The following is a 22058-nucleotide window of genomic DNA, read 5'->3' on the forward strand; positions in this document are numbered from 1 at the left end:
ATACAGAGAGGTAGGTGTGCATGTGGGACGGTGTGGTCTACCCAGCACTAATGGGTACCTGACTTACGTTAGAGAAAGGCGGCTGTATGAATACATGCACACAAACACACATAATATGAAAATCCATTCTCAAGTCTTGAACGATAGTTGTCTTCTGAGCAAGCCAATAGATACAAGTCCTTAAGCGATCACAAAAAAATATCAATCGAGAAGGCTTGTTGATGAAAATTGGCTAATTTTTTTTTACCATACATAGACCAACAACCATCAAATAAACAGCAATTTCAATCGAAACAAAATACTCACAACTCACATTTCCAACAATAAAAGGATTCAGACATTTTTAAATTTTTTTTTAATTTCAACTAATTCTCAAAGTTCTAGAACGAAAAGAACAAACAACTCCCATCCACACTTAAATAGTGAATTGAATTTTAATATAACTAAAGAATAAAGATTGTTTCAGATTCATCAAACTTTTTTGAGTTGTAATTGAAACAAAATAGTATAATATAAAGAAAATACTTTTTTTTAATAAATAAATGAATAAATAATAAATAAATAAGTATATATATATATATATATATATATATATATATATATATATATATATATATATATATATATATATAAGCATTGTATAAAACAAAGATGTTTCTCAAAGTTGAGTGCCAAAGAGAGAGACACTAGATATCGGAGCAAAACAGCGTTAATATAAGCACCAGTGCACAAGTTAACATCCACATTACGGCACCAACATGGGCTGAATTCTGGCCGGCATTGTTCGTGGAGTGTTCTTGAACTCTTTTTTCGCCTTCAACACAGTTATTTTCTGGTTCAGTATTGTCCAGTATCGGCACGGAACTCCCTCTGAATGATAATTCGTAGGATAGGTCATGTTTTAATAATGGCTCATCTGGTGGGCAGGTGCGATCTGGGTCGTTGCACTTTTTTTCTGTAGCGATACAAGGTTCAGTAGTTACTTACAGGCAGAAACTTTTGTCCCTGGTAACATGGAATGGTACATGTGGGTATAACGATTTTTTTTTTACATCGAATGGTACATGTGGGTATAACGATTGTTTGACTACCCAAACTTTACACAGGTTATCTTATTGTTTATCAAACTTTCAACAACTGTACTCATACACATACAATGTTAAACCTACCCACACATGTAATAGGGTACCGTGACTGATATGTTGTACATACAACTAAGTGTCAAACCTACCCTTTGGTAAATAGTACTTGTAATCAAAACGCAGCCAGTTGATCGCACGTAGTTTAAAATAGTCAGGGATGCCCACAATGCCAGTATCACTGTAGTATGAAAACATTCAAACTAATCTTTTGAAATTTGATTTTTGAAGGTAGAACATTTTTATATGCATACATCTCATACGTATGTATTTATACACGCACACAGAGAGAGATAGGTCACAGTGATGCACAAAGATACACACACACATATATATATATATATATATATATATATATATATATATATATATATATATATATATATATATATATATATATATATATATATATATATATATATATATATATATATATATATATACAACGAGCCGGCCCGCGGCATAACATACGCCGCTATTTAGTTGTTGTTTTTTCTACTATTCAGTAATTCATAATTTGTGAATTCGACAGTACCAACGCTGACACTGAAAATATGTCTTTAAAACACTATAAGTAGCTCGTTAAGGACCATATTCCACCCCCCCCCCCTTCCGTTTAAAATCGTTTCAAACTAAATTATCTGCCCCTAATAGCCGTCACTAAACCCGACTCCATGAAGGTAAACATAGCGTGAACCACAGCTCACTAAGACCATGTAGGGGTGGGGATGGTAGGGAGCGCGTTTACAGCTTGTTTTCTAGCGTCTCCCAGAAGAGAATTATATATATAGATCTTTAAAAATGGCAACTAACTAGATCAAAGTAACAAGCTCAATATTTTTTAATCCCGCATAAGATACATTGAAAAAGATTATTTACTTTTACCCATTTCCACGGCCCAGTAATATAAAGTCCGCCCCACCCCCTAAGTTTCAAGTGCTCCCTCCGTCGGGGAGGAAAAAATCTGAAAAAAATCACTGTTGACATCGAGCGTTTTATGGCCAGGGCGGCGCCTGGCCGGGACGGCTAGTATAACATAAATGATGGACTACCTGACTTTGAGTGGAAATTTGACCTGCGTCGAGTGGGAAAACAGAAGCATGTACAAGTGTCTCGTGGTGTTGCCATCAGAATAATATTCGACGTTCTCATCAAGCCGATCTCTCTTAAACGACACTATCGAGGAAAAAATAAGTCCCAGATTAGAATCGATTCACACTATTAGGGGACTGTCAATAGCAGCGCACTCATGTTTTTCAGTTTTTGTGGTTTATGATTGATTTTAGCATCTTAACTATTTCATGTATCGATACTTTTAAAAGCTGGTAGGTTCATATTTATTTTAGTGTCTTTTTGTTACTTGTGTTGATTACATAAAAATACCATTAGATTCATTAATAAACAACGGCTATTCTTCTGAACTTCATTAAAAACTGAAGTTTATATCTAAAGCAATGTTATTAGTATGGTGAAATTCTTAATTTGGTATTCCTTTTTTTTGTTAACAATTTATAAAATATACGCAGTACAAGCCCTAGATCTGGTAAGGGAGATTATTGAAGACAAAAGTGAAGGTAGATGTTTAGCATCTATAAATAACGTATTAGTTAATTAATAAATAATGTCCAATATAAAAGATTAAGGTAGAAGGTAACAAGGGAAGCTACACATCCGATATAGGGCTGGTAAGTAGGTCACCAACCAGTTCTATGGCTTATGCGGGTTTTATTGAGCCGTAGAACTGGTTGGTGACCTACTTACTATCCCTATAAAGGATACGGTACAAGGGAAGCTACACATCATGTACTCTAATGTCCACCCACACCAGTTTGATTGCTGATTCATGACCACTAATTAACCCTAAATAGGTCAATTAATTTACAAATGTAGCATGTTGAAAGCCAAAAAACTTTTAAAGCTGTATTTATTTGACCGGTATGTTTTATACGCAACTAAGGAACTAGCCAATTGTGTACTGTCAGGGATGAAATAATGGGAACTAGCCCACTGTGTACTGCCAGGGATGAAATAATGGGAACTAGCCCACTGTGTACTGCCAGGGATGAAATAATGGCAACTAGCCCACTGTGTACTGCCAGGGATGAAATAATGGGAACTAGCCCACTGTGTACCGCCAGGGATGAAATAATGAGAACTAGCCCACTGTGTACCGCCAGGGATGAAATAAGGGGAACTAGCCCACTGTGTACCGCCAGGGATGAAATAATGGGAACTAGCTCACTGTGTACTGCCAGGGATGAAATAATGAGAACTAGCCCACTGTGTACTGTCAGGGATGAAATAATGGGAACTAGCCCACTGTGTACCGCCAGGGATGAAATAATGGGAACTAGCCCACTGTGTACCGCCAGGGATGAAATAAGGGGAACTAGCAGCCAAAATTATTCTGCAATAATCGTTTACCTTTATCTTGAGTATGACTTTAAAGACAACTACAAATGTTTTCTTTTCAAAGTCTTGTGCATTGTTTTTCTCAAGAATTGCTATTTTTATCTGTCATGCTATAAACCAACCATGCATGTTTTGTTTGCACATTCGCTATGTTCATTACAGATTTATTTAACAAGTTAAACGTTTGGATTTGACTTTCGCAGACCATTTTCGAAAATTTTCAATAAAATTTAATATCCACTCACCCTCCCCACCACCTACTTATTTAACTTAAGTAATCGATAAAGTCTCGAGTTCGAATCCGGGTCCAAGTCAGTAGACAGTCCCTGAGTCCACCCAACTCTGATGGGTTCCAACTCCTGTTAGGGAAAGTAAAGGCGGCTGGGCATAGTGCTGACCACTCTATCTCTTTATATGCCGAGGTCACAGAAACAAGTGAACTCTACTTCACTTGCCCCATAGACCGTCAGGTTTGAAAGGGAAACTTTACTTTACTATCGACATATACATTTAAAAAAATAGTTTTTCGCATATTCCTTATCTAATGCTGCAAGTAATAACACAACAATAACATATTATCAACTGTTACATGATCTTAAACTCATACAGCATATACAGTTAGTACAATGTAAACACACATAGACTCATGTTTATATTAAGTACACCAAATAACTACTACGAATTTACTAGATAAATTGAACTCCGTGATCGCAGGAGAGAAATCTGAAACCCGCTTCTAAACTACGAACTAATTAAGTGGTTTTATGTAATAAATTACCATTAGCTTTTTAAAAATTTAATTATAGCCGGCAAAAGCTCATAATATTATTTATTTATTAGAAAAGATAATAAAAAACAAACAACTACTTATTACAGCGACTAAGATGAAGGAAGTGTTTACAAACCTGGAACTTTTATGTTTAAAACATTCCAAACAACTTGCACAGGGTTTTCTTCACTAGTTACGATAGCAAAAAAGGAATAATAGAGGTTGTCCCCTAAAATGTTCAAATGGGAAAATGTGACATTCATGTGTACTAGAAAAATATAAACTTAATATTTTACCCTTCACAAAACTTTTAATTTTGTTGGAAAAAGTATATAACTACGTCCATTAGTACCAATTATTTTCCTTGACAGTTGACTTACCAAAAAAAAAAAAATTAAGCAAAAAAAAATGTTTACTTTTAAAAAAATTGTTTTGATTGTGGAAAAAAAAACAATTATCTAATTAGCATGGTTTGATATAGTGCATTGTGGTAGGTAACACACAGGTACTTTAAACCCCTGGCTCGGTTTAGTCATCGAATGTCTTGTGCAACCGAGTCAATATATATCGCGTTCTTCAAAACAAACGTAGACGCCATCGTGCTCACAGGATAACCCGGAACGCCAAATCGCACTCTGCCGGAGCACCGGCGGATGCGCCTGATTCAATTTTGTGAACGACTAAAAGGTCCTATCTTATCCATGTCTATCGCCTATCTTATCCATGTCTATCGCACTGTTAGTATGGAACGTAGGCGTCATATCGCTCACAGAAAAGCATGGAGGCGCCAAATTGCACCCTGCCGGGGAGCCGCACCTACCAAATTGAATATTTTTCCAGCAGAAACCTTCCCTGGAGTATTCTCAACTCCCACATTTTTATGGCGATCGAATGGAAGGTGTAGTAATGCATAAAGGGCAAACCTTATGATACTTTCTTCCAACACAATAAATGTCACGTATCAACATGTTAGGCACCATTTAACCCGGTGACTTCCACTTTCGTTTTTTTTCTATATATTTTTAGATTTTTTTACATATGATTTCTCTACCCAAGAACAAACTGCAAGGCAGAAGCTGTTTCAAAATTGTGCTTTTCTCTCAAAGCGATGCTGTCTTCGGCTAACGAACTTCATCAGCTTGGATCAGCAATTGTGCTTTTTCCCAGCCTACCACAGAAATGTTTCTGGCATTCTTTAGTAGTAGTCGACACAACTCTAACATAAGTGAACTAATGAATACAGTTTTACCCAAGACATTCTTTGGTAGTAGTCGACACAACTCTAACATAAGTGAACTAATGAATACAGTTTTAACCAAGACATTCTTTAGTAGTAGTCGACACAACTCTAACATAAGTGAATTAATGAATACAGTTTTACCCAAGACATTCTTTGGTAGTAGTCGACACAACTCTAACATAAGTGAACTAATGAATACAGTTTTACCCAAGACATTCTTTAGTAGTAGTCGACACAACTCTAACATAAGTGAACTAATGAATACAGTTTTACCCAAGACATTCTTTGGTAGTAGTCGACACAACTCTAACATAAGTGAACTAATGAATACAGTTTTACCCAAGACATTCTTTAGTAGTAGTCGACACAACTCTAACATAAGTGAACTAATGAATACAGTTTTACCCAAGACATTCTTTAGTAGTAGTCGACACAACTCTAACATAAGTGAACTAATGAATACAGTTTTACCCAAGACATTCTTTGGTAGTAGTCGACACAACTCTAACATAAGTGAACTAATGAATACAGTTTTACCCAAGACATTCTTTAGTAGTAGTCGACACAACTCTAACATAAGTGAATTAATGAATACAGTTTTACCCAAGACATTCTTTGGCAGTAGTCGACACAACTCTAACATAAGTGAATGAATGAATACAGTTTTACCCAAGACATCCTTTGGTAGTAGTCGACACAACTCTAACATAAGTGAATTAATGAATACAGTTTTACCCAAGACATTCTTTGGCAGTAGTCGACACAACTCTAACATAAGTGAATGAATGAATACAGTTTTACCCAAGACATTCTTTGGTAGTAGTCGACACAACTCTAACATAAGTGAATGAATGAATACAGTTTTACCCAAGACATTCTTTAGTAGTAGTCGACACAACTCTAACATAAGTGAACTAATGAATACAGTTTTAACCAAGACATTCTTTAGTAGTAGTCGACACAACTCTAACATAAGTGAACTAATGAATACAGTTTTACCCAAGACATTCTTTAGTAGTAGTCGACACAACTCTAACATAAGTGAATTAATGAATACAGTTTTACCCAAGACATTCTTTGGTAGTAGTCGACACAACTCTAACATAAGTGAACTAATGAATACAGTTTTACCCAAGACATTCTATAGTTGTAGTCGACACAACTCTAACATAAGTGAATTAATGAATACAGTTTTACCCAAGACATTCTTTGGTAGTAGTCGACACAACTCTAACATAAGTGAATGAATGAATACAGTTTTACCCAAGACATTCTTTGGTAGTAGTCGACACAACTCTAACATAAGTGAATTAATGAATACAGTTTTACCCAAGACATTCTTTGGCAGTAGTCGACACAACTCTAACATAAGTGAACTACTGAATACAGTTTTACCCAAGACATTCTTTGGTAGTAGTCGACACAACTCTAACATAAGTGAACTAATGAATACAGTTTTACCCAAGACATTCTATAGTAGTAGTCGACACAACTCTAACATAAGTGAACTAATGAATACAGTTTTACCCAAGACATTCTTTGGTAGTAGTCGACACAACTCTAACATAAGTGAATGAATGAATACAGTTTTACCCAAGACATTCTTTGGTAGTAGTCGACACAACTCTAACATAAGTGAATTAATGAATACAGTTTTACCCAAGACATTCTTTGGCAGTAGTCGACACAACTCTAACATAAGTGAACTACTGAATACAGTTTTACCCAAGACATTCTTTGGTAGTAGTCGACACAACTCTAACATAAGTGAACTAATGAATACAGTTTTACCCAAGACATTCTTTAGTAGTAGTCGACACAACTCTAACATAAGTGAACTAATGAATACAGTTTTACCCAAGACGTTGTTCACAGTGCTGGAGATTTCAATCTTCCTATGGTTGAAGCATTCGTGGCCACACAGTTTTTCATAGCTGCTTAGTTTCAGGTCATCACCTGGTCTGGCCCGAACTCCGATGGTCCTGTCAAAAAGATAATTACTTCAGTTATCTAGACCAGGGGTCTCCAAACTTTTCAGCCCGAGGGCCGCTTTAATTATCAAATACTAGTTCGGGGGCCATAAATCTCTTCGAGGTGTTTTAAATTTACTGGGCAAAGTTCCTCAGCCAGACATTTTTTCCGTGGATACAAAGACCTTCGCGGGCCGAATGAGAGGACCTCGCGGGCCGTAGTTTGGAGATCCCTGATTTAGACGATGATTACAATATTTATTTTTAACTGTTCAAATTTGCATTTAAACTGGTAAATAACAAACATAATAAAGCCTGATTTATCAAAATTTGGTTGTTTTATGCGCAATCGAGTATGAAAAACTGGGCTTTGTAATTCTGTCCTTATGAGTGTGTGTGTGTGTGTGTGCGTGTGTTTGTGTCTGTAAACACGATAACTTGAATACCTTTACAGCTAGGTTGATAAAATTTCATATACAAGTATAATATCAAATTTGTAGTTCTGTAACAATTTTTCAGCGATTTCTGATAACCGGAAAAGGAACTTATCCTACTTTCAATTTTTCAAAAGCCTAAAACTTAAGTGTTGTTTCAGATAGATAAACACAATTTTACATGTAAGTAAAAGATCTAATTCACTGATTTCTGTCAAATTTTGAGTATTTCCGTTGACCGGAAGTAGTAAACTATGCTATTTCTGATTTCTCGAATAAACGCATAACATTTTATAAAGTACTAATAATGTTCCGCACTATTATACACATATTGTATTTTGTTGACTTGGTGTGAAATTCTTTTTTCTACGAGATTTTATTCTATTTTAAAAAGTTTCAGTAATTAAAAATGGGTTAAAAATCATGTCTGTTTCCCGAGTTGCCATCCCCCGTTATTTTATATAAGAATATTCGAGAAAGTTTAGGGGAAATCACTCCCGGTTTATTTAAATCGATAAGCCATGTAAAAAATTGTGACTATATTCAGGACATTACACTCGATGGTTTGTGACAGTATTCAGGGAATCACACTCGATGGTTTGTGACAGTATTCAGGACATTACACTCGATGGTTTGTGACAGTATTCAGGACATTACACTTGATGGTTTGTGACAGTATTCAGGACATTACACTCGATGGTTTGTGACAGTATTCAGGACATTACACTCGATGGTTTGTGACAGTATTCAGGACATTACACTTGATGGTTTGTGACAGTATTCAGGACATTACACTCGATGGTTTGTGACAGTATTCAGGACATTACACTCGATGGTTTGTGACAGTATTCAGGACATTACACTCGATGGTTTGTGACAGTATTCAGGACATTACACTCGATGGTTTGTGACAGTATTCAGGGAATTACACTCGATGGTTTGTGACAGTATTCAGGGAATTACGATGATCGGGCATTAAACGTCTGCCACTTAGTTTGATCAAGATATGCGGATTTAATCTTAAAGGGGGGGGGGGGGGGGTGGAGTGGCGGACACTGCTAAAAGTATGTTTTTTATATGCATTCCATTTCATCACGTGGGGGGGGGGGGGCGGTAGAGGTGGGGGGGGGGGGGGCTATCCGAAGACACGCCTGGAAGAAACACTGTTTGGTTCGATTGTCAGTGGTTGTTCAGCATTCTCGTAGAGCGAAATAAGGTTTTAAAATAGCCTCTGGTTAGTGCAAATAAAATGTTACTATCATACGTTTTATATTTATTTAATTGTGTTCTTGTACAGCTTTGGTAAAAAAAAGGTAATGCGAGTCCTGTTGAATTAGAGATCTATACTTTTTTTTTACAGTATTGCAATAGTATATTGTTTTTTACAGTATTGCAATAGTATATTGCTTTTACAGTATTGCAATAGTATATTGTGTTTTACAGTATTGCAATAGTATATTGTTTTTTACAGTATTGCAATAGTATATTGTTTTTTACAGTATTGCAATAGTATATTGTTTTTTACAGTATTGCAATAGTATATTGTTTTTTACAGTATTGCAATAGTATATTGTTTTTTACAGTATTGCAATAGTTATATTGTTTTTTTACAGTATTGCAATAGTATATTGTTTTTTACAGTATTGCAATAGTATATTGTTTTTTACAGTATTGCAATAGTATATTGTTTTTTACAGTATTGCAATAGTATATTGTTTTTTACAGTATTGCAATAGTATATTGTTTTATAAAGCCTACCTAGAGTAACGCCTGCTGCTGCAACACAAGTAGCTTATCATTCTAGCGAACGGACTGTCAGAGAACAAGTTGACGTACATGTCCAGATGACTCAAATCCAAATCAGCAAACGTAATGCTTGGCTGTTTTTTGACAGCATCTACAGAAAAATGAGTGGTTTTTTTTTTAGAGAAGTTTGAAACAGATAGTTGGCTGACAAGTCGCTAAAATACTTGATAAAATATCTGTAAGACAAGTTAACTCAAGCGTAAAACTGTTGTGTTAAGCTATGGAGGGTAGTATAAGTGTGGAAATGTTGAGTTTAAACTCATACATCTATATATATAATTCTCTTCTTGGAGACGTTAGAAAACAAGCTGTAAGCGCACCTTGCAGTCCCCTCTCTTCCTCTCTAGGAAGTCTGGTGAGCTGTGGTTCACGCTAAATGTTTACACTCGTCGTGCCGGGTTTAGTGACGGCTATTAGGGGCAGATAATTTAGTTTGAAACGATTTTAAACTTAGGGGAGGTAGCTAAGAGGAGGCTGCCTTCTCGGGGGGGGGGTGTAGGGTAGGGTTGGGGGAAAAGATGGTGCGGGGTGTCGAATTCACAAATTCTATGTCTGTTGTTGTTATCTGTGTCTGTTATTGGTATCTGACTCTGTTGTTGGTATCTGTCTCTGTTGTTGGTATCTGTCTCTGTTGTTGCTATCTGTGTCTGTTGTTGGTATCTGTGTCTGTTGTTGTTATCTGTTTCTGTCTTTGGTATCTGACTCTGACATTGATATCTTGTCCTGGAGTGTGTCCTAATATCACCATTGTCTTTTCATAAAACATTTTTTTTACTAACACTGATGAATAAAATCCCATCAAATAAAGGGACTTACATTGTTTAAACTTGTCAATACAAACACTGTCACAGATGTAGCCTTCTGTACACGCCCTATACTTCTCAAACAGGGATGTGCCATCGGTATAAAACACTTGTAGTCCCACTATATCTGCAAACAACGTCATATATGTGTTCTGATATTTTAAGCATTACCTTATACCTCATATAATGTGTATAACAGTGCGAAAAATTAGAACTTTATGAAAGAAATATTTATTAATTTTAAAAAAAAAGTTAATCAAACATCTAATTTAGTAACATTTTATGTCTTAGTACATTGTCATCAAAACTTGAACTGAGTGAAGTAAATGTGATCAGATCGATCCCGTAGAAGTGATCTTTTTAGAGAAATAGAAAATAGCATAACATACTTATTCAACCATGGGAAATAATGAACATTCGATAGAATCTAGTGAATACCATCTTATACCTTGTATACAACTTCGTCTACCTAACTGGTACGGTGTTGAAATCAGGTGAAGTACCACTTACGATTTTGGGAGGTCACTAAAAAATCAAAACTCATCCAAGTATAGGATACACACACACACACACATATATATATATATATATATATATATATATATATATATATATATATATATATATATATATATATATATATATATATATATATATATATGTGTGTGTGTGTGTGTGTGTGTGTCAGTGGCGTAGCAAGGTCGGGTGTCACCCGGTGCGGCACTTAATGGTGTCACCCCCCCCCCCCAGTGGCATAGAGACCCTTTCCAGGGACAAACTTTCAAATTTTCGATTAGCACCCCCCCCCCCTCGTGTTTTTCTCTAAATATTTTGCTATTTTTTGCCTTGGTGTCACCCCCCTAAATGGTGTCACTCGGTGCGGTCCGCACCCCCCGCCCCCCCCCCTCGCTACGCCCCTGGTGTGTGTGTGTATCCTATACTTGGATGAGTTTTGATTTATATATACTATTTATATATAAAATGTCGTCCACCTAAATAAAACAACATTCAAGTTATCGTGTTGATACGAAAATAAAGTAAAGTACCTCTTTCGTATACCGGAAATAGTTCAAATGGTATTAGAAACCAGCTCATAAAAAAATATAATACTTATAACTGAAGTTCCGTACACTTAACTTACACGGTGCTCTAGTTATTGGCATTTGATAAAAAGTTTTTGTCTCTAAAATATGTAACAGATCTTATGAGTGACCTAAGTTTTTATGAAAGATTGCAAATTAGTTTTATTTTCTTGTTTTCATTGCATTCAAAAGCTTGTTGCTATAAAGGATTTTTATATTTGTTTTATTTTTTACTTTTTATTGATTCCTAATTAATGAAGTCGACACGAATAAAAATATTTGCTTTAAAACACTATCAGTAGCTCGTGAATACAGTCGTTCGTGATAACAATTTACAGTCAACAGCAAGCTGATAAATCGATAACAATTATCTGCCCCTAATAATTAGCCGTCACTAATTCGACCCGGCTTTACGATTGTAAACATTCGGCGTGAACAACAGCTAACAAGCAAATTATGAATTGTTGATAATTAGAAAATAAAGCAACTAGATAGCGGCGTATGCTACGTCGCGGGTCAGCTCGTAATCTATAAAATAGTTATTGGTCAAAACGCAGAATGCTGTACTACACGCTGAACAATATTAGTGACAAAGCAAAGAAATAACTAAGTAGCTAAAACCCTATACATTTAGAATAACATAGGCTACCAATAACTATTAGAAAAACCGAATTATAAACATTATTAGTCAACACATCACCACATTAAACGCACACACTGATTAAGAGACTTAAATGATTCCGTTACAAAACCCGGTTGTTCAATGGTATTTATGTTTTTGAAAGTAATTTGTATTATTTTTGGCCGAGAAAATTGTATACATTTAGAAGCGCACGTCTTGATAAGTAGATCCATAGACAAATCAAATTTGAATGAAATAGTCCATTTTCTTTATATTCTAAAATTGGATGATGGCGTCATTAGTGTTGAAAATACTGATCACATAGCCTCAAAAATATTGCGAAGAGAGAGCGAGAGAGAGCGAGAGAGAGAGAGAGAGAGAGAGAGAGAGAGAGAGAGAGAGAGAGAGAGAGAGAGAGAGAGAGAGAGAGAGAGGTGCGTGATAGGGCTTTTATATATTAGGATACTATTTTATAGTAATCTAGCGAGTCATTTAATATTGTTATCTCTCCTTTGTTTCTAAAGCATTTAATTAATTTTAATGAATAATTTAACATTTAATTGAATTTTATTTAAAAAAAAAAGATAGACTCATATTTACACCGAAGTGGAACGTATCTGGTAAGTTTGAACTAAATCTCTGCATTAGAAAAGGGTCATAATTGAGAAACAAGATTTGCCACAAACCAACCAACAAACAAACAAACAGACATTTTGAAATAAATAAAGGCTTGTAAAAGCACCTGAGCTTTTGAGCTGTAATGCGACAGTTTTTTTTGTCGACAACGCAAGTTTCAATAGGACACTTTGGACGATTTGCTTTTACTACAACATACAAACAGAAACGGACAACACAATTTGGCAAACATCTCTAAATAGTCTGTTCAATATACACAGAAACATATCACCAAAACCCAGACATCTATTAATAGTCTGCTTGATACACACAGAAAACTATCACCAATGACAACACGCATTGGTAAAATTCATGAGCAGTTCTAAAATTGGAATCACTTACCGCTACCATCACCAAAGCGTCTGACTAATATATCTCTGCAATCATGGGCGTCTGCGTTAGAAGACCCTCGGTATTCACAGATATGAATATCAAAGCATTCGGTATCTTTGAGTACAATGATTAAGATCGGATTGACCACTGGTAACGGATTAGCGGGAGGTAGATATTTCGATCTCATCTGTTAATGAGATTAACGCAGAGTTATTTTTGTACATGTTGAAAAGTTGGTTCATATTTTCAAATCAGAAGATCAGATTATAAAAGATGTGCTCGTCTGCGTGAGCTTGTCATCACTAACTACATTTCTTTTGTTTGCTCACGCATGTCAAAATAAAGGTCACGAGCTAGACATGCAGGTGTATTCTATTTCACCTACTCCATGAACAACCTAGCCTAATTTAACTTAGCCAAACCTGACCTAAATAAACACCGTGTGATTAAATCTATGTTTGGGACAATGCTCCGGTTGAAAAAAAGTCGTTACTTCGCCCTGAATAATGCCGTTAGGGTCAGATAAATTAGTTACCTCGCTCTGAATAATGCCGTTAGGGTCAGATAAATTAGTTACCTCGCTCTGAATAATGCCGTTGACAATCTTAACGCCACACCAATATCCTCTGACCATTAAAAGGCCGACGTCAAAGATTATTATCTGGTATGTAGTGCCCTTGTCTGGATCAAAGTTTATTTTCGGAGGATTGCGGTAAACTTCAGATCCTCGCTAGAATAGGAAAGGTTCGATCTGATTATATATATATATATATATATATATATATATATATATATATATATATATATATATATATATATATATATATATATATATATATATATATATATATATATATATATATATATATATATATATATATATATATATATATATATATATATATATATTTAACCATTTATAGAGAATTCGATGTTTTGATAACTCTTTTCTTAAAAATTTGTAAAATCACAATTTACTGCTACTCCATAACAAGTTTTGGCAAACAGCCGCTGTATAGCTGTTAGATTGTAAGTGGGCCTACTATGGAGAGAAAATTACTAGCATGTGTTTGGTAACGGTTCTGTGAAAGCTATGGACTAATCTTAATCCCTTCCGAATAGTTCACTCGACAGCTAGATTTTAAGCCTTAGGCCTACAGCAAGGTCTAGCGGTAGATTACTAGGCTGGTAACCCCAGAGTCTTGAGTTCGAATCCAGGTTCAAGTCTGTAGAACGTCCCTAGGTCCATCCAGCTCTGGTGAGTACCTAACTAGCTTTAGGGCAAGTAAAGGCGACTGGACATAGTGCTGACCATATGATCCCTTCATATGCCGAGGCAATAGAAACAGGTGCTCTGATGTGTACCTAACTAGCTTTAGGGCAAGTAAAGGTGACTGGACATAGTGCTGACCATATGATCCCTTCATATGCCGAGGCAATAGAAACAGGTGCTCTGATGTGTACCTAACTAGCTTTAGGGCAAGTAAAGGCGACTGGACATAGTGCTGACCATATGATCCCTTCGGGAGCCGGACATTTTCCCGAAAGACACTTGCCCGAATGCCGTTTGCCAGAATGCCGATTTCCCGAATGGACACTTGCCCGAATGCCGTTTGCCAGAAGGCCGATTTCCCGAATGGACACTTGTCCGAATGCCGTTTGCCAGAAGGCCGATTTCCCGAACGGACACTTGCCCGAATGCCGTTTGCCAGAAGGCCGATTTCCCGAATGGACACTTGCCCGAATGCGACATTTTAAATTTAAATTGATTACGAATGATTATTTTGTAATATATAATGTTAACATGTTTTGGGCAAACGGCCTTCGGGCAAGTGTCCATTCGGGCATTTGTCGCATTCGGGCATTTGTCGCATTCGGGCAAGTGTCCATTCGGGCATTTGTCGCATTCGGGCAAGTGTCCATTCGGGCATTTGTCGCATTCGGGCAAGTGTCCATTCGGGAAATCGGCCTTCGGGCAAACGGCATTCGGGAAAGTGTCTTTCGGGAATTTGTCGTAGACCCGATCCCTTCATAGGCCGAGGCAATAGAAACAGTTGCTCTGATGAGTACCTAACTAGCTTTAGGGAAAGTAAAGGCGACTGGACATAGTGCTGACCATACGATCCCTTCATAAGCCGAGGCAACAGAAACAGGTGAACTCTACTTCACTTTCCCGATAGACCATCATGTTCGAAACGGGAACTTTACTTTTAAGGCTAGCTGCAGTATCAGAGGTTAAATGTTTGTGCCATTATACAATGTTTACCTGTAGCATGTTTTTATTGGCAAATCCATCTTCATTCAGTCTAAATGGCTTGACCTCCTGAACAACTTCTAATGTGCCACATATGTCAACCTTCTCTGTCAAAAGAAAAACTAAGTACAGACCTCACATATACAGCTATAAACAATTCACCATTGTCAACACAACCAAACGTGCTTAGAAAAACTAAGTACAGACCTCACATATACAGCTATAAACAATTCACCATTGTCAACACAACCAAACGTGCTAAGTACCACTATTTGAACACGCACCTTTAGGTGTAGCAAATACAATATATAAATATAATATACCGTTAAACAAACTGTTACAACTTGCTAAACTTGAATATTTTGAGCGACAACTAAATATGTATAAAATATAAACATCCTTTAAAATTTTGAAATATTGAGTTGTATTCTATTAAATAACCCTAACCCTAATCCAAATCAACTAAAAGTTTAATCACAATCTTTAGGGCTAGCAAACACAACATCCAAATCAACTAAAAGTTAAATAATAAACTTTAGGGCTAGCAAACATAACATCCAAATCAACTGAAAGTTAAATCACAAACTTTAGGGTTAGCAAACACAACATCCAAATCAACTGAAAGTTAATCACAAACTTTAGAGCTAGCAAACATAACATCCAAATCAACTGAAAGTTAAATTACAAACCTTCAGGGCTAGAAAACATAACATCCAAATCAAATTTAAGTTTAACGGTGCTTGGTATTCCCGCTCGCTGTAGAATAGTTTCAGGCTTTGGTCTGGGGAATAAAAGTAATTTCATGATGTTTTCCAGACATCCTTAGTGTTTAAAAAACATTAAAGCCCGCTTATAAACTGTAATGTTTTCTTTAAAATTCGATGGTTTTCATTTAAAAAAGTGTTTGATCTAGCTGAAGAAGTAAAAGCAAAGCTGAAGATGTAGTCTTGGTTGAATTTTAAAAAAAGCAGGGTTGACAACGTTTGAAGTAAATTAAATGAAAAAAAAATGACGATGCTAATAACAATGAGAATAAATAAAATAAAGAACTTTTAGAAAAGTTTTGAGCAAAAAAAAAAAAGAAAATTCAAAGATGAGGGTAATCAGCGTCTTAAAACTTTTTAAACTTGCATAAGTAAACGTAATATGTAACCTAAAACTATTGAATGTCTTGGCTTGAACTGTTCGTTGTAAAAGCTTAAATACCCAAGCTAATCTATGTAAATTTTGATCAATATAAAAAAAAATCAAAGTTGATGTAGATAACCTGTCTAAATATTGCTTAAATTTAAAAAAAAATAAAAGAATCATGTATCATAACCTTTACCCTTAAGCACGAAACAAGTAAACACGGTTCTTCCTGATCACATTTAACACAAAAGCCTAACTAAAGTGTAATGAATGCAACTTGCCTGTAGTTAAAACATCGAGTGAGATCTTTGGTCGAGTCAGGACACGACTTCTTGTAACAATCGCCAAACCACGGCCAGGATTTGTCATTCAGACGAGCGAGAAGCCGAGTGCGATCTGAAATTTGATTTCACCTGGGTTCAAGTAAACTAAACAAATATAGTACGAAAACTGTTCGTTTCAAGTTCGCGTGTTTTATAAACCACTAAAAGACATATACTACTGATTTTTTAAATAAATAGTTCTGTAGAGAATCGTAAAAATATTGACAAAGTAACGCAAGTAAAGACCAACTGACTAAATAAATTAGGTACAGGTTGTAAATTTTCTTTCTAAAAATGAATTCACAGATGAACACCCGATAATTCTTACATTGATTGAAATCTTAAAATTTCTAGCAGTCTAATTTACAAGAACTTGACCTTGGAATCTCTAAAAACCCGAACTTCCAACCACTCCACTTAAAGTTTAGACCGCTGGACTGTCCAGCCGAGACAATAAGTCTCGTACGACTGGGTTTGTGTTTTTAAGTGTTTGTTAGTGTACTTGTGTTAGCACACAATAGCTTCGATGTGTCTAGCAAACGTTGACTCTCTAAAAGTGCTTAAAATATCTGATCTATGCAGCCTTATTAATGTACACTAGTACAAAAATTGAACATAAAAAAAATATTTTGTCCTTGGCTAATTTTCCAAAATGATACAATACCATGAAAATATTTTTTTAAAGATAAGAAATTGGAATATGGTTTATAGATTAGAATTTGAGATATGGGGTCATCCATAAATGACGTCACAATCGTAGGGGGAGGGGGGTCCGTAATTTTGTGATGAGGGGGAGGGGGGGGGGGGGGTTCAGATGTTGCGACGTCACACTTTTGCATTATAAAAAAGCAATGTTAGCAAACGAATTTTAGACGTTATTTCGCGTTGTAGATAACTGTTTTAATAAATTGTAATAGTTTAGACAAGATTTTAGAAAAAATATCAATGTTTTTAAAAAATTCAACTGCAATTTTGATGGGGGTTGTAGGTTGAGGTGTGACGTCATTTTAGGGGGGGGGGGTCTGGCTTTTTGTGACGACGTGTGACTGAGGGGAGGGGAGGATAAAAATCGTCAAAAATAGCGTGACGTCATTTATGGATGGCCCCTATAGTTTAAGGTTATGATTTGACATATGGTTTAAAGATTAGGATTTGGGATAAGCTCAAATTATCTGATTATACAGTGAAGCAAATTACATGTGATTGATATTTCAACCAAGTTGGTACCACCAAGGCAACGTGAAGCCGTGGCATACTGAGATCATATTGGACCACTATATCATGGCAAAAATCTTAGCCGATGACTATCGTTTTTTTTAAAAGGCCCTTTAGTTTGGGGATGAAATCAACAAATTTATACTATTATAAGAAATCAATCTTTGTTCGCATAAATTTAGATAATTAATTTATATTAGAAAAAAAAAGCGCTCTGGAGAATGATGCTGTTTACCTACTTTAAAATATGCCCTTTAATTGCTATGGATGCAATGTTATAATGTAGACTATAGATCTATACTCTATTAAGAAATACCCGTTATTGAAATTCGTGTAGTTTATTGAAGTGTGATATGTAGCAGTGGACATTGATGGAGGATATAAACTAAACTTTAAAACAGAACATTAGCAGCTTTTAATTGTACTTAATATTAGGGTAACCTCACGATATAGTGTCGGATATTTTCCGGAAATGTGTGTTATGTTTTGTAAACATTAAATAATGGAAAAACCATAGTTTATTCGACCGTTATAAATATAAATAAATTTGAGTGTACTAATGGTTTACGTTTAATCGACATAAAAAAAACAGAAATGAAACGAACAGAAATTTAGCAGCAATTAGTGAATCTAAATTAACATAATCAAGTCAGGTGTAGATTAATATTAAATTAAAGTTTTTTTTTTTAAGAAATAGCCTACAGACGTAAAACGTGCCATACTAAAATAGAAAAAAAATTGCGAGAACAATGTTTAGTGAAAATTGATAAGCAGCAATCATTAGCTAAACATTAAACATTATAACCTATAAAAATGATTGGCAAAAAAGTATTTTACAGGCAACTGAATTCAATCTATTCAGTTTTTTAAAAACCGTATGGATCTTGACTGGAAAAATAAAATTAAAAAAAAATATGGTTTACAGTACTTCCAGTGTATTCCGGAATGTTGTGCCATTGATTTCTAGTTTCTATTTTTACACCTTTGTTAAACCATTCCAGAATAATAAAAGACGCTCCAAGAGATTGTCAATATTAATATGTTTTTAAATCATAAAGCTTGGCATAAAACGGAATGAACAAAACACGTTCGCGTCCATGTTTTGTCAACAGTACTGAGACAAGACCGTTGCTTAATCCGCCATTTTGAAGCAATCTTGTTGTCATTCATGATATATACAAAGACAATGCATGCACTGTAATACATTTTTTTTCCAAAAGTGTGTACATACGCTATACGTACCCGCAGCAGTGATATTATTACTAGCATTATTCACTAGTATAATAGTTAAAACCATTAGTACACATCTCCTCTTCATTGTTTGTTATTTCCGCCATTTAATTTTCCCACAGGGCATTACGGTCAATGATAGTTCAAATTGATGCAAACTCATGTTTTGATTTCAGCGCGAAAAATAGTGCGATACGTTTATCTAATTCTTTAAAGCTTTTGCACTCCAGTTTGTAAATTAATAGTAGGGTTGTGGGAGTAGTAAAGTTAATGCTATTTGGTATGAAGGGGTCTGGTGTGGGTTATATGTTCAGGATTGAGAGTGAGGTCTGGTGTGTGGGTTATATCTTTGATATTGAGGGTGGGGTTTTGGTGTTTGGTTATATGTTTGGGATTGAGGGTGGGTGTTAGGTGTGTTGGTTATATATTCAACATTAAGGGTGTGGGTCTGGTGTATGGGTTATATGTTCAGGATTATTTGTGGGGTCTGGTGTGTGGGTTATATGTACAGAATTGAGTGTGGGGATCTGGTATGTTCAAGATTGAGAGTGGGGGTCTGGTGTGTGGGTTATATGTTAATGATTGGGAGTGGAGGTCTGGTGTGTGGGTTATATGTTCAGGATTGAGAGTGGGGGTCTGGTGTGTGGGTTATATGTTCAGGATTAAGAGTGATGGTTTTGTGTGTGGGTTATATATTCAAGATAAAGAGCGGGGGTCTGGTGTGTGGGTTATATGTTCAAGATTGAGAGTGGGGGTCTGGTGTGTGGATTATATGTTCAGGATTAGGAGTGATGGTTTTGTGTGTGGGTTATATATTCAAGATTAAGAGTGGAGGTCTGGTGTGTGGGATATATATTAATGATTGGGAGTGGAGGTCTGGTGTGTAGGTTATATATTCAAGATTGAGAGTGGGGGTCTGGTGTGTGCGTTATATATTCAACATTGAGTGTGGGGGTCTGGTGTGTGGGTTATTTGTTCAGGATTGATGGTGGGGGTATGGTGTGTGGGGTATATGTTCAGGATTGATGGTGTGGTATGGTTTGCGGGTTATATGTACGTGTTGAGAATGGGGGTCTGGTGTGTGGGTTATATGTTCAGGATTGAGTGTGGTGGTCTGGTGTGCAGTTGTGTTGGGGAGAAGGACGAAAAAATGTGGGTTAAATACGAAGGGTATGTGTGAGTTCTTTTCTGCATGCGACTTGTTTTTTTTGTATTTAGCTAATAAGTTGCATATTCTAAATTTTGTAACAAAATACTTTGAGTAGGATAATGATTCGAATTGCAATCAATTGAAAAGATCTTTCCACGGGGTGTAATGCCATAAAAATATACCATTTATAAACACTTTGAAAACGCACAGAAATGCACACATTTACACACACAAATAAACATGAGCGCACACACACGCTCGCGCACACACACACACACACACACACATATATATATATATATATATATATATATATATATATATATATATATATATATATATATATATATAAACATGTGTGTATGTGTGTGTATCGGTCGGCCTATATAGACTATAATTTACGCGTACATTTATGTGTATAAGAGTCACCAAGAGTAACGATGTGTATCTATCTATAGTCTGGATGTAGCATTGTTTTCTTTATAGAGTTCTTGCATTTTCAAATGTTAAACTATGGTATACACATCCTACACGATATATGTTGAAATGTTAACCTATGCTATATACATCTGACAAGATTTATGTTGAAATGTTAAACTATGGTATACACATCTGACACGATTTATGTTTAGATGTTAAACTATGGTAAACACATCACATATGATCTATGTTGAAATGTTAAACTATGGTATACACATCTGACACGATTTATGTTTAGATGTTAAACTATGGTAAACACATCACATAAGATCTATGTTGAGATGTTAAACTATGGTATACACATATCATAAGATCTATGTTGAGACGTTAAATTGTGGTATACACATCTCATCTCATAAGATCTATGTTGAGATGTTAAACTATACACATCTCATAAGATCTATGTTGAGATGTTGAACTGTAGTAGACACATCTCATACGAACTTTTGAAATGTTAAACAATGGTAGACAGATTTCACACGATCTATATTGAACTCTGTAGCATCTCACTTGAGCAGATATTTTACATCAAAGTTTTAAATTTGAAAATCTGTAACAGCTCGATTAGCAATCTGATGGTTTGAAAACTTAACAATGTTTTGTTTTAAAAGTCTCCAGTATTACATGCCCTGTATTAGAATTGTTCACAGACGGCTCTTTTGTTTAGTGTAAGAAAAGTTTTGTTTCCTTTCCTTTTCATTTCTTGTTTGCATTTTCTTGATAAAAAAAACGTTTAGCTGAGCAAATTAATTTTGTCTATGTTAAATTATCAGAAGTGAATCCTTATATTATATTGATATTTCTTTCGTGATTCTGTGTGAATTTTGCGTGCTTTTGAGTGTGATGATTGTGTGATCGTTTATTGGTTTGACACTGTAAATAAACATTTATATTCAATTTAATTTGTTAGTGCTACTTGCACACATTGTTGCAAATGCTTTTTCTCTTTGTATAAAACAATATTTAATTTTATTTTCATCATATACACTA

At 35.4% G+C, this 22058-nt stretch overlaps 1 protein-coding gene across 1 annotated transcript; it reads right to left on the bottom strand.

Annotated features, from left to right (window-relative positions):
* Positions 1-649: 649 nt before the first annotated feature.
* On the bottom strand, positions 650-19568 carry LOC131937530 (uncharacterized). The gene is made up of 13 exons (XM_059295031.1): positions 19451-19568; positions 16952-17066; positions 16229-16320; positions 15552-15646; positions 13863-14015; positions 13295-13472; positions 10587-10700; positions 9723-9861; positions 7418-7542; positions 4457-4549; positions 2192-2315; positions 1232-1320; positions 650-955 (listed from the first exon to the last, which is right to left on the bottom strand). Exons 1-13 carry the CDS (start codon positions 19524-19526, stop codon positions 687-689), a joined length of 1662 nt encoding a protein of 553 aa, XP_059151014.1. The 5' UTR covers positions 19527-19568; the 3' UTR covers positions 650-686.
* Between the last annotated feature and the right edge of the window lie 2490 nt (positions 19569-22058).

Source organism: Physella acuta, unplaced genomic scaffold, assembly GCF_028476545.2.
Source record: "Physella acuta isolate Inbredline_101_S28 unplaced genomic scaffold, ASM2847654v3 ptg000212l, whole genome shotgun sequence".
Lineage (NCBI taxonomy): Eukaryota > Metazoa > Mollusca > Gastropoda > Physidae > Physella > Physella acuta.